A 13,551-nucleotide genomic window follows, 5' to 3' on the forward strand; every position below is an offset into this window, starting at 1 on the left:
ACAATAAGTAACAATATTAGGCAGTGCTTTTTGAGGGATACCAATTTTTGTGAAAGAAAGTTCGATTTGCATGGTGTAGGCTCTATGGTCAAGCCTAGTACAACCTAGATTGTCAGTTTTTAATGTTTCTTAATAAATAGTTACAAAACGATAAAAAAACGCATAAAGAAAGATTTTAGGCATGCGCTGTTAGCTGTATAGAATATTAGTTTTCAAAATTGCGCTTTTATAGTAACAGATCACATTGCGAAAAGACGAATCGTGTATTATCACTATTAATACAAACCCATGAAAGCTACCTCTGTTACATAAAAGATAAAGAAGTGCTTATTTGTTCAACAGGGGCGTCATGTTTTTGCTCAAGTTAGGTGGGCTGTGTTTTGTCGTTTTTCTTGTGTATTGTCGCAATGCAAAAGCCATTGACGCTCCTATCTCAGTTGATTTTGACTTAGAAGTCGAAGATGACAGCACCATCGACGAAGAAGCGGTAAGTAGACCTCCTGTGTGTTTCCTTATTTCCTTTGAGTCAACTCCTTGGATTTTCCTTACTTGAATGCGCTGTCCAACTGGGTAATTTCGATTTTCGCAACCAGCATTTTCTTTTCGGTTTCGACGATTTTTAAATTCGGTGATTTCCGTTTAACTGCGTTGTCAATTGGGCCGCTCTCTTGAGGAAAAGGAAACTTTTCTGAGACAGCATACAAAAGTACCATATTTGCTGAAACAATTAGCTTATGTTTTAACCGGTTTGCGTAAGTAATCCAACGTAAGATAATATAGGTTTTTATGATCGCATCAAGTATTCAATCATGTAGTTACTGTAAAATGAAACACAGCCGTTTAAAATTGTCCACAAGTTTAAAACTTTAAGTTCAAGATGGCCTGATATTGCTGTATCGGGACCCTATACTCGATGCTATGTTCGGTAACAGTTCTCGTCCAATTCTTCTACGAAAACCAAATAGTTTGCCGAATCAGCAGTTTAACGAAGATTCGGTTTTGTACGAGTAATTGGTTATGCTGCGTTTAAAATCTATTGCTTTTGATATAATAGTAGAAGTGAATCACACGTCTAGTACACTTTGCTTTAGTATCTTGGCGCGCACAACCAAAATATTACCGCAAGTTTGGTACTTTCAGCACGTTTACGTTAACTTACGTTAAACCCGCTCCAATTATATTGTTTGGGCCGATTGATGTTGTCTGAGTTTTGGCAAATTGGCGCACAGACATTCAAATGTAATAAGTAGCGAAAAGCAAAACATATTGGATCCTTTAACGTTGGCCAGGAAAACCCATACTCACTCAAAACCGTTTGATATTTTTAATTACAATCGTGTTTTTAATTTAAATTACAATCGTTACAATTACGCTAGTACAATATGGACAAGCACTGCCCAAAAAGTATAGGTACATGATGTAGTTTACACTGGGATCGGATAAAAATAGGTATCGGGCCAACCCTACTGACAGCACTGGCAAAATACAACATATTTATGCCATTTTTATGCAGGAAAGGGAAATGGCTTCAATATCTGATGAAAATCTCAAAGAAGCAAAATCAGATCTAAAACTTGATTCAAAAGCTCAAAAAGAAGAGCAAGATGTCTTCCGATTAGATGGTATGCAGGATCTCGAAGATCGAATCCTCGAAGAGTTGGACTCTTTAACTGATGAGGATGATCAAGAAGTAGAAGAAGCTATGGAGGATGTTCAGGAAAATGAGATGGAAGACCTTGAAGAATATGATGATCAACATTTTATGAAGAAGAGAGACACAAGAGTTTTCTTCATGGAGAATTTATTGAGGGATATCTTGGCAAATTATGATGTGGAGGACGATGGTATGTTTTATAATGCATTCAATATTTTAAATTTCGGTTTTAACTTGTTTTAAAAACAACACGATTCCTCTAATTTTTAAAGCCAATGCTCTTTTTATGTCCATTGGATTATCGGAACTCGAAACAAATACGATTTTAAACGGATAGTTAAAATTACTTAGTTTAAAATACTCACTTGTAAAAATTCATATACTTTGTGGTTAGCTGGAAAATTTTGGTTTGTCACCATACCGAATTTCGGGTTTCGCGTTTCAGATAGTGAAAGTGCAAGAATGAAGAGAAAATGTTCGACGTTTGTCAAACCAACCACAAATGCGAAAACTACGTGTGGCAGAACGACAACAATGTTTGGAAAAATTAAGTGGTGCCATATTCAGTGCAATACAGGATACAAGTAAGGCTTCATAACTGAAAGGATTTGTGATACAGGCTGTTGGCTTTTGCTGCTAAGTGTTTATAATATATGATTTACATACATGTATGAAAACAATTTATCTTGTGTTTGTTTGCATGCACCACTAGCTGTATAGTAACAGAATTGAATCCAATTATTATAGAGATAAACTGTTTTGGTCAGTTACTTTACGCTTTTTGCGAACCAGAAAGGTGTCAAGCATTTGTTTGGGGTTGTGATTCAACTAGTTTTGTTTTGCATTTCTAAAATACAGCCTTTAACTCGTAAACCTTTGCTCCCATGTATCAAATGCTAACTAATAGCTTTATCGCCGTTCACAGTTTTGTCGCCATTTTTAGGCGCTCGTTGTGCACTAGAACAGGGGTCGGCAACCTTTTTTGCACCGCGGACCGTTTTTGAAAGTGAAATTTTATCGCGGACCGGTCTTCAAAAAACTACAAATATTTAGCAATAAAAACACCTAAATTAGTTTATCATTCCCGGGATACATGGACAAAATGTTTTAAACCGTTCCACAGGAAAAGTTATACGGCCCGGTAACGAACTCCTCGCGGATCGGTACCGGGCCGCGGACCGGCGGTTGCCGACCACTGCACTAGAACGCAAAAAGTCAACATGCTATTGTTTGGTCTCAAGTTGCAGTATAAGTTAATGCGAGTAACACAATAAAACCAGTGTCTTGGCAAATGGTGTGGAGCGACAGGACTCTTTTGTATCATACAAAACACCTTTTAAAAGCAAAATTCGTGATTTGTTTTGGCTGATAACGCACTTGTGTGATTTACGCAAATACGTAAAGCCTTGATCTTAAAAGCCAAACAATTTAGAAACTACTGTCGATATTGCAGCCCTTGCTTACATTGCAAAATACAGGTCTCATTTGCAATATATATGCTAGATACGTGTTGTTTAGGTGTTGTGTTTAGCAAGGTAAACATACAATATCTATATATTCTGTTGGTTTTCTTCACTTTTTGATGGTGGCAATGACTCATACCATGGTTTCCAACATCGATTGTCCCAACACACTATAAGCATCTTTTGCCCAATGGGTGTCAAATATGTACGCAGCGAGACAAAGCTGTTTGTGACTCAAAATTTCTCATGTAGCTTATAATAGATTTAATAAGCATTTCATTTGTGTCTTAAAACTGACGTCATAGTTTGCGACAAATGTTATAAATATATTTTGCTTGTGTTTATCAATTTGGTAGCTCCACATTTTGTGCGTGGATGCTAATTTCGTGACTTGTTAACGATTTAATATGTGATTATTTAATAATGCAATGACTTAGCGCACAATAAACGCTTAAATTAACTTGTGATTCAATGGGTTATTCATCTATTATACCAAAATCATTATTTTCTTATTGTTCGTTTCCCTAGACATTTGTTTTCAGACATTTTGAGATTCAAGTGGTATTGGGGAGTTTGACCCCTGTTCCAAACAGATACATTTGTTTAGCTATAGGTTCGGCGACCCTTTTTTAAACTGTAGCTGGTATTTTCTGCTTTGTTGTAGATGAGCCTACATATTTGGGTGTTTTCTTAACGTGCTATCAAAATAGATGCTGCCATTTGTTGTGACTAGTTGTATAGTTTCAACTCATATATGTGTTTGTTTTTAGATTGAAACACGCCTACCCGCAATACGAACTGTGCGGGAAAGCCACAAAATATAGATGGACTTACGAACTTCGAGGGCTACAATCCGGCACAGAACGATGCATTGCTGGTTTGTGTGACTTCTAGCTGGTTTGTGTGACTTCTAGTCGTTGCTTTTTCGGAATTTATTACATAAAAAAGTTTTTACTTAAATTAGCCCCCCTATAGACATTTTATTGTCAGAATATAAATTAGTGTTTCAATTTTTGTAACAACAACATTTTATCCATGCAAACTCGTAGGAACTGGAACCACCACCAACGCATCTAGCAATGTCTGCACAACAAAGGAGTGCTTTTCCACAGGTAAACAAACAAAAATGTAAGCAATTTTTCAGTATGTTTGTTAAACAACTATATTAACTTTCAGCCGCGTATTACATGAACAAATTCGATTTTTCTGTCAATCCTTGCAACAACTTTTTCGACTTTGTTTGTGGACGTTGGTTGAAAGAAAATCCGATTCCTCCTTCCAAAAGTCATTTCCTTACCTACACAACAATTCGAGACCGTGTGATTTACGACATTGCTGGTAAAAAAATCAGTTATTGTGTAAAATTTTGCTGGTGTTTAATGTTTTTTGCTTTTAAAGTGATTTGGTGTCCTTACAGTTTACGTCTAATGACAAAATTGATTGTTATGGTTATAAAAAACAATGTTGAGGTCTTATATAAAATATTACTTATACTTCTTGCAGATTTACTTAATCTTCCAAACAAGTTGACAGATTGTTCCGCTGTGCAAAAAGCTAAAGTTGCATACAAAGCTTGCATGAATACAGGTAAGGATTGCCAAAGAATGTGCCGAACATTGCTTAATACCAACACGTTTCTAATAGTTTAAATCTATCTACGTTCTTGCTGAAACAGTATTTTCTCATAGGGCAACTTATACGTCTCCCTAGGTAGCGTACTAACCAGGACCGAAAACGTTGGTTGGCTAAAGAACCAGTATCAAGGGAGCAAATACTGTTTCAATAACATGAATAGCATTAACAACCTATTTTGTTCCTTTAGCTTAATCCTATCAAATTTGTGGATAACATTTACACATTCAAAAATGGGGTTTCTTTACATTTTAGCATTGATTAATCTGCTTGACGCGAATCCATTGATGAAGTTTTTGGAGAAAAAGTTGGCTTGGCCTATAATTGACCCAACGTGGGATCCAAACACGTTGTTTGTCGATAAAACTGTTGCCGAGCTTCGTGGTTTATACAACAACCAAGTTCTCCTGAAAGTAGTGGTGCGAAAACAGAACGGAGTCCATGTGTTACAGGTATATTCTAGTTGTATAATATTTCCAAATTTTACAAATGTATTTTTGCTAAGTTATATTTGAGTAAAAAAGTATTTGCTGAATTACAAGTATTTTTGGCTAAATTATGTTTGAACAAATCTCTGTACTGATAAAGTACCAAAATCGTCTATAGGTGATATCATATACTACTTCAAAAAAGATAGATCAATGTTTGCAAATATCTGTAGTACACAAATGTAGATTGTAGTGAAAAATCTCGAGGACAGATTGTGACCCTGTTTATGTAAATCCGTTACATCCGGCATTGCACAACACATTGTTGCACCCCGTTCGGCGTTCTACTTTCCCTTCCTGATGCGTAACTGACATGCTGTTGCTCTAAGAATCCACAATTCAAAATCATTAATCATTTACTTTGCCTTTGTTTGACTACATTCAACATACGCTGTAGAAACTGACTGTAAAACCGGTCTAGGTTGCAAAATTTAAGAAAATATTCTTATAAGGTAAAACATCAACATTGACAAATTATTTTGTAGACTTGGAAAGGAAAGATGGCACTTCCATTTGCTTACTACCTGGAAGAACGTTATGCTGATGTGAGTTCTTTGTATTTCTTCGTTAGATGTACCGAAAAAGCAAATTCATTTCAAAAGTTAGTTTCATGCACACAAAAATTTAGGGTCATTTTGGTTGGCAATGGCTTTGCTAATTCATTACCACTACACAGCAAAACTATTTTGAAGAAATGGAACAAAACTTTACACATAAAATCCTCCATATCAGGAGTCTGATCGTTTCTGGAGCCCTTATTTTGGAATATATGATTTTTTCCCCATCTGGTGCTCTGAACTATAGTACAATTTTTCTATTCCAAACTAATTAAACATCTTTCGTTTAGAAACTGAGCGCTTATTACGATTTAATGCGAGATACAGCTCTTATGCTGGGCGGCGACAGAGAAACTGTCGATCGGGATGTTCGTGACGTAAAAATATTTGAAAAGAAGTTGGCCTATCATAAAGCTTACGACTGGGACTATTACACTTCCATGACTCTCAAACAAATGCAAGACGAAATTCCCGGGGAAGTAAGCATTTGTTTGTTTTTTGCCGGACAAATTGCCAAGTTTTAATGTCTGCCTTGTGATAGACATTTTTCTGTTTGTATATTCGTAAAAACCTATTGTCGTTTTATGAAGTTGGAGAGTAATTTAACGGTTACTTTTTAACAAATCGAACATTTTCAGCATAGCATTTGTAAACTGGCGCAAAACATTGGTTTAGATACCAAACAGCATTGGTTTTTATTCTCAGGTTATAACAAAGCATAACGTTTTTTTATGTTACCACTAAAACTAAACTGTCGATGCGAACATTTCTTTTTAGTTGAACTGGCTGACAACTTTCAAGCTTATGATCTTGTCTCATCCCATTAGCGAATCAACCGTTGTGCAAGTATGGAATGTAAATTATCTCAAAAATCTTCAGGTATTGATCAAGGAAGCTGGAAAAAGGTAAACCATTTTTCAAAAAAACAAAAAAATCCATTTTTAAAGGTTGGTTTGTTAAAGCTTATAATATTACTTACAGCTCCTGATTAACTAATACAAAATAGCCTCATTAAAAATAATACAAATCCACTGTAGTATTTAGCCATTGTGGTACACAGATGGCCCGATTTTGGTAATAAAAGCGAACAAGGATTTTGTTGTTTAACGTAAGAAACTAGGAAAATCTACTAACACCATACCTCACAGCAGACCCACATTTAGCTAATTTTCGATAGTTGTCGTAAAGAGCACTTTATCTCTAACAATGCTCATGGTTAGGGCTATTGTGGTTGTGATAAGGTATTAGCGTTCAAAATTAAATAAAACTAGCAATAGGACTTAGTTTCTATAATGATTTTTTTAAACCTACTTCATATCCGCAAAATAAAAAATTCAGCTCTTCGCGCCACTTACCGAAAATTACCTAAATGTGGGTCTGTCGTGAGGTATGGTGTTCTAGCAGCTCTACCAAGAAACTATATGCTTGTGATTTTAACCGTTGTATACAAGGGTGTTGCCTTGAGCTTTTGTTGCAAAATTACCTAATGAAAGTAAAAGTTAAAATGTGGATCTGCGGTCTTGTGCATTTGCGGTATACCAGCATTCTTACAAATAAGCACATGTATATAATTGTACTTGAAACTCAAACGAATTCATTAACTTTACAGGACAGTGCAGAACTACATGATGTGGCGTATAGTGAAACACAGAATCAAGAACCTGAGCTTAAGGTTTCAGAAAAGATACTTGCGGTACGAAGAAGCGATGGTGGGTAAAAGATCGCTTCCAACACGAAAGTACAAGTGCGCTGACAACATGATTTACACGATGAAGGGAGCTACTAGCAAACTCTTTATCGACAAATACTTTTCGCCAGCCAAAAAGAAGGCGGTAAGTTACACACAGTGTTAGAAAACTTTTGTACTCTCTTACGGATGATCTTCAGAATTAAGTTTCAAAGTTAAGTACGATGAATCATAGTCGCCAGGCCTATATTATAGGAGTTGTACCGAGTCAGCTGGTCTCTTCAGTTCATGTTCATCTTAAGTATGATGAAGAAGTGTTTTCTTACCGCCTAATCATACCAGCTGGATTGTGTTTTATATATAGTTTTGACATGGTCAGTAATTGGCCAGTACGACATTGGTTAAGCACTGATTGCGTGTTTATGTCTTTACAGCTGTAAAATCAATGTTACTGTCAGAATTATAGAAAATGGCAAGAAAACGTTGCAGAGTAGCCTACTTTGGCTATTCGACTTTTGTCTAATAACTAACGCTGTTTTACGTGGTAATTTACAAACTTTAGGTTGGGCAGAAAATAGTTCTTGAACCTCCCAATTAACTAAAAAGAACATTTTTGTCCTCCTAAATAAGTTTGAATCGAAAACATCCCGGGTATACAAAAGAAGTTACCAAGGTATACAAAAAAGTGAGCTCGGTTATATTAACACACCAAGGGTCTCTACCAAGTGATCTACACAAAATGGATTCGCATACTATTTAATCGCATACATTATACTGATCCATTTACCAACGCTATATTGCCGCTAGACATTTGATCTCGCTTCGCCCCCGTTTCCTTATCACTCTGCCCTACGCGTTCAACATCCTTCTTATCGTAACAATCAGTTGGTGAACTCTGTTGACAGGACCAATATTTTGAAAAGCATGTGGTCAGAAAGCACAACACACTTCCAAAATTTGCTTTCGCTAAAAGCAATGCGATCAAAGCCTTGTTGGCAACAAAAGAAATTATTGTTTGAATTACGCGCAACAAACAACCCCTCAGAAGTAAATTCGATTTTTGGGTAAGTTAAAGCCCACAAAAGTTAAAATCTGTTCATACTCAAATTTAAAAAGGCATTAGTTTAAAAAAAAACATATTTGCAGTAGACTTTGATACACAAGTAAAAATAATATAGTCTAATATGGATTGCAAGTGGTTTCGAATTGAGCCGTACCTGAAAGTAAAAGCACAAAACCAGGCCCAAGGCAATTGAAGTAGGCCCCAATCAATTCGGTTCTATTCAAACTTGAATGAAAAAGCTCACCTAGATTTACAACTCGAAAACTTATGTAAAATATAATATTATTCTTTGCGTTTAAAGTCAATTGTGACAACAGCTTGACGATGTGTGTTACTTCACAGGCGCTCAGATTGTTTAACTTCATCCGAAAAGGTTTTATTCACCTTCTGGACTCCGAAGTTACATGGATGGACAAGGCCACAAAGGATTACGCAAAACGCAAAGCCCTCGCAATTACGGCTGATATTGGTTACAACCCAAAACTTTACAAAAACACAACTTACCTTGATGAACAAGTATCTCACGTAAGTTGAATGCATAAGCATATACCTTGCACAAAACTGGTTACTGATGTGTACTGCATCAGTGGTCGGCAACCGCCGGTCAGCGGCCCGGTGCCGGTCTGCGAGGAGTTTGTTACCTGGCCATATATATTTTCAGGCTAAATACTTTAAAACATTTTGCCCATGTATTCCGGGGATAATAAACTAATTTCGTCGTTTTGCTGAATATTTTTAGCTTTTTGAACGCCGGACCGCGATAATTTTTCAGGTTAAAAAACGGTCCTTTTTTTAAAAAAAGGGTTGCCGATCCCTGTACTACATTATCAAAGAAATATTTGCGTTTTGAATGCCCAGACCGGTTCCAAATCCTAAAATAACGCCTGGCCTTTGCATAGTAGGGCTGCTACGTTTAGTAATGGTTTGCGGTAAAAGACATAATGAAACTTCCATTCGTAAAATAGTAGGTTACCCCCTAAAAATCATGATACAGCATAGCTTCAGTAAAGACAAAAAACGCAACCTTGGTAGGCTATACTCGACGTATCTGGTCAGGCAAATAGGTCAAATATTACAGATTTAAGTACGTATATAAATAGTCAAGAAATGTTAAATATATTCAAATTCTATGCTTTTGCGTTAACGTTCTCAATTATTTCTACAGTTGAAAGTAGAAAAGTGGGATTACTTCGGTAACACACTTCGTATACTGACAAGCATCGCACAGGATAAATTTAAACTCATTGGAAAACCTTATAATGCTTCCATTGATGCTTTTACCACAAGGCCATCGATGGTGAATGCCTTCTACAGTCCAACACACAACAGAATCAGTAAGTTAACTACACAGATATATGTAAATTTTGCAATTCATTTGGTAGGTCATTTGAAATGCACCTTATTGAGTTTAATTTTACATTGGTCTTTACTGCGTCCTAAGTGTAATGAAGGTACATGGTCTGGGCGACTGGCAATTAACTGTTTCAAACATTTAATGGAATTTATCTATTTTCAATCACGACCCGCTCAACGTTTTCAGTTCTTGATGTGTATGAAAATGTTTTAGTACGCTTGAAACATATAGCTTGAGCATATGTAAATTAGGTTTTGAATATTTATATTTCTTTCTTTGTGTAGCTCTTCCCGCTGGTGAGATGCAATATCCGTTTTACTGGGGTGACAAGTTTCCAAGGTGAAGAAATAATCAGCTACTGTCGTTTGCACTTAATCTCTTTACATGCTATTAAAAATATACTTTCAAAATACTTTTCAAAATTTTATTTAACTTCATGTAAAAACAAGTACATTAAAATCAAAATTATAACCTCCCAGTTCATTCCTTTGGTGGATGAAGACTAAATAGCCTTATATCTATTGATTTAAGTTCAAAAAACGTCATTTTGTCCTTTAGCATCTTTAGTATCTGTAAGCAAGTGTAAACAATTCATTATTATGAAAAACAACTGTAACATTTTTATTGCATAGAACGTTTAAGTCAAACAGGCCAGACTTAAATTAAACAGGCGAGACTTAACCAGTCTTTACGGTCGATGCTTGTACAGATTCAAACCATTTTCACATCAACGCGTTTTTTTAGTATGTTTCAGTTTGGTGCCATTGGAACCATTCTAGGGCACGAGTTAACTCATGGCTTCGATAACACTGGTCGTCAGTACGATTTGTATGGACATCTGAACAATTGGTGGAGTGCAGCCTCTTTGGCGCAGTTTAAACAGAGGACATCTTGTATGGTGCATCAGTACAGTAACTTCTTCTCTGAGTCAGCCGGCATGAACGTAAGTGTATAGCTGCTAATGGCTTGAGATAAAGTGGTTGAAGGCTTATTTATCATGATAAGCTCCAATCCTTTGTATGTCGCACCCTAAACAGTACAGGACATAAATGAATAAGTTATAAGTTAGCTGAACAATAACAAAAATAACTTTAAGAAGTAAAGTCAAAACATGTTTGCCAAAATCACCAAATTGTTTTTCAGCTAAACGGAGCTCAAGAACTAGGAGAAAATATTGCTGACAACGGTGGCATTAGAGAGTCATTCAAGGTATCTTGTTTATTCTATACTGCGTGAATTTGTTATGTGATATAACATTTATGTCCTTTACACTTATGTCTTTGTTTCAGGGTTATCATCTTTGGCTGAAATCAAAAGGCCTAACCGGAGAGCAAATTGAACCGACGACCGGATTTACAAATGATCAAATGTTTTTTGTCGGTTTTGCGAACGTAAGTAGCGTACTCGGTGATACAGTTTTTTGAAGTTTATATAGGTACTATCTCAAAATGTACTAAATAAGGACAGTACTTGCAGGATTCGGTGACATCAAAAATTGAACAACAAAAATACATCTAAGATAAACTCTTGGGTTCATTTGTTTACTGTCGAAAACGGGTTTCGTTCCAAAATATGTAGCATGTTGATAAAAAGCTGGCAAAATAAACGTTAAAAGTGTCGTAAACGCAATCCACTTTGACAAGTAATTTTTTGAGTTTTTACCTGTGTTTTTTAAAAATATCATACAATGATTTCTTTTCGAACATTTCCTCAAAAATATGTTACCAGGTTCGATGCGGGAAAGCGACACATGCTGGCGCTGTTCATTCTATCGTAAAAGACGTGCACAGTCCAGGTCGATTCAGGTGAGGCTAAAGATATAATCTGCCATTAAACCTAATGAGTAACTACATTGTCTAAAAGTGCTGTGAACACAACGTGCTTGATTTAGTGGTTTGCCGAAAACTTCAATTTACTTTTTTAGTTATATTGTCAAAAACGCAACTTTACCGACACCTTTAACATTACAAAAACACAGCTTAGTTATTTGTCCTTTTGTTGATAATCATCCTGACTAAAAAGTAAAGGCAAAGAGGTGTGAATTAATCCCACAACTAAAGAATAATCCACTACCTTCTTAAAAACTTATTTGATTTTAAAATCCTTTCTGGACATCTTTGCAGCACAATAATAAATCAGTGTTTTTACTGAAAAACTTATTTTTTTTATTGTTATTTCTAGTCTTTAAAGCCATGAATGTAGAGAAAATGTGTTTCTGAACTTCACAACTGAACATATAAGTACGTAACTAACCAATACATTACACTTACAGGGTAATAGGTTCTTTGCAGAATTTCGCCCAGTTCTCCAAAACTTTCAACTGCCCGTCTGGTTCCTACATGAACCCCGTAAAGAAGTGTATTATTTGGTAACATGGTGCAAGTGAAATATTATAGGGTTTTTGTTTTCCAAATCACATTTGCACGTGTACTATGATTGAAATGACTTTGTGTCATTCCCACGCACAATATAGCATATTATTTGCCTGTATGCAACCCCTAAATAGTAAAACGGAAATATACAAGTTTTTTGCCTATCGACAATCTACCTTCTTTGAATGTAACAGAATCCTAATATCTGTTTTTCATTTTCTTTGATCACCAATACACGAAATGGGTTTGCTTTAAACTGAAATTGAACTTTTGGAATTTTGTTTGCACCTTTAAGATCTTGTCTCCTAAGAAATAGCGCCAATAGCCTCAAACCAATTTGTATGGGGGGTAAACACGGAATTCTATGTTTGCAAGCAATCGTAGCAAATGTGGTTTGTACAATTTTGAAAAAGGCTAGAGGTCAAATAAATTAAATGATATCCCGACCGTTTTTTTTCCAAATTTCCTAAAAAAACACCAGTAAATACAATATGGTAATAGTCTTTTTTAGTTACTTTGTTGATAAAAGACGTTTTTTTTAAAAAAATGTTTTTTTTAAAATGTTGTTTTAAACCAATTTAACTTTGCTTGTATTCATCATAGTATTTGCCGTGGAAAGCTTTACCACTGAACAAATTAATATGTACCCTGAGTTTCAAAAATGTATTTCTTTGTGTCGCCAAGGAACTATTTGCATTCGTATTTAATTATTTATCTTGCCACTTGGGAATTTTGTCATCATGCAATTTATTGTTAAAATGGCTTCGTGCAATTTATTTGTTAAATTTGCTTTGAAACCTTGTTCTTCATTTTTAAAGATAATTTATTACTTAGGATAAATCGTGTTGTTATGAAGTATGTGAAATCTATTTACTATGGCATTGTTATTTTTATTTTCTGTGTGTTTTTGAGACAACAAAATGATTTAAGCGTCCAAGAAATCGAGAAAATACAAAGATTCAACGGTATATTATCGCCCATATTTGGTTTCTTTGAAGTACAAGAGAATGCTTATCAACATTGTCACGTTTACTGATGATGCACTTGAATCATCAATCTTTATTGTTATGCCTCTTATTGGTTCTGCTGCAATAACGGACCGTTAGTATCCAAACGAAACTTGTATTAAAATATTAAAAGAATGAAAGCGATGCCAAAAGCAACACAGATATATCAGATGAAACACATAGCTTGTTCAACACCAACTGCCCGCTTCCAAGACTTGCTGGGCCACATCTCTTTTATAATTCGCTACAGCGACGTAACATAGATTAGTATGAT

At 35.6% G+C, this 13,551-nt stretch overlaps 1 protein-coding gene across 2 annotated transcripts; it reads left to right on the forward strand.

The window, feature by feature from the left end:
• The first annotated feature begins 346 nt into the window (after positions 1-346).
• On the forward strand, positions 347-13,238 carry LOC145233625 (phosphate-regulating neutral endopeptidase PHEX-like). 2 transcript variants are annotated; one of them, XM_080098389.1, is made up of 20 exons: positions 347-487; positions 1,514-1,844; positions 2,100-2,238; positions 3,888-3,994; positions 4,167-4,229; positions 4,294-4,455; positions 4,621-4,704; positions 5,005-5,201; positions 5,723-5,782; positions 6,085-6,273; positions 6,572-6,699; positions 7,404-7,626; positions 8,887-9,069; positions 9,710-9,878; positions 10,183-10,237; positions 10,643-10,841; positions 11,042-11,107; positions 11,188-11,289; positions 11,627-11,703; positions 12,171-13,238. In XM_080098389.1, exons 1-20 carry the CDS (start codon positions 350-352, stop codon positions 12,268-12,270), a joined length of 2,772 nt encoding a protein of 923 aa, XP_079954515.1. In that variant the 5' UTR covers positions 347-349; the 3' UTR covers positions 12,271-13,238. The 2 variants fall into 2 exon arrangements, with proteins under 2 accessions (XP_079954515.1, XP_079954516.1); XM_080098390.1 differs by lacking the exon at positions 6,085-6,273.
• Positions 13,239-13,551: the final 313 nt, after the last annotated feature.

The sequence above is a fragment of the Phallusia mammillata genome, chromosome 6 (assembly GCF_965637545.1).
Source record: "Phallusia mammillata chromosome 6, kaPhaMamm4.hap1.1, whole genome shotgun sequence".
Lineage (NCBI taxonomy): Eukaryota > Metazoa > Chordata > Ascidiacea > Phlebobranchia > Ascidiidae > Phallusia > Phallusia mammillata.

Bases quoted from the DNA above. Each gene is read 5' to 3' on its own strand.
- LOC145233625 (XM_080098389.1), top strand. From the start codon at position 350: ATGTTTTTGCTCAAGTTAGGTGGGCTGTGTTTTGTCGTTTTTCTTGTG. The intron at 2,239-3,887 runs GTAAGGCTTCAT...GTTTGTTTTTAG, and splicing joins CAGTGCAATACAGGATACAA to ATTGAAACACGCCTACCCGC. The intron at 4,456-4,620 runs GTAAAAAAATCA...TACTTCTTGCAG, and splicing joins TGTGATTTACGACATTGCTG to ATTTACTTAATCTTCCAAAC.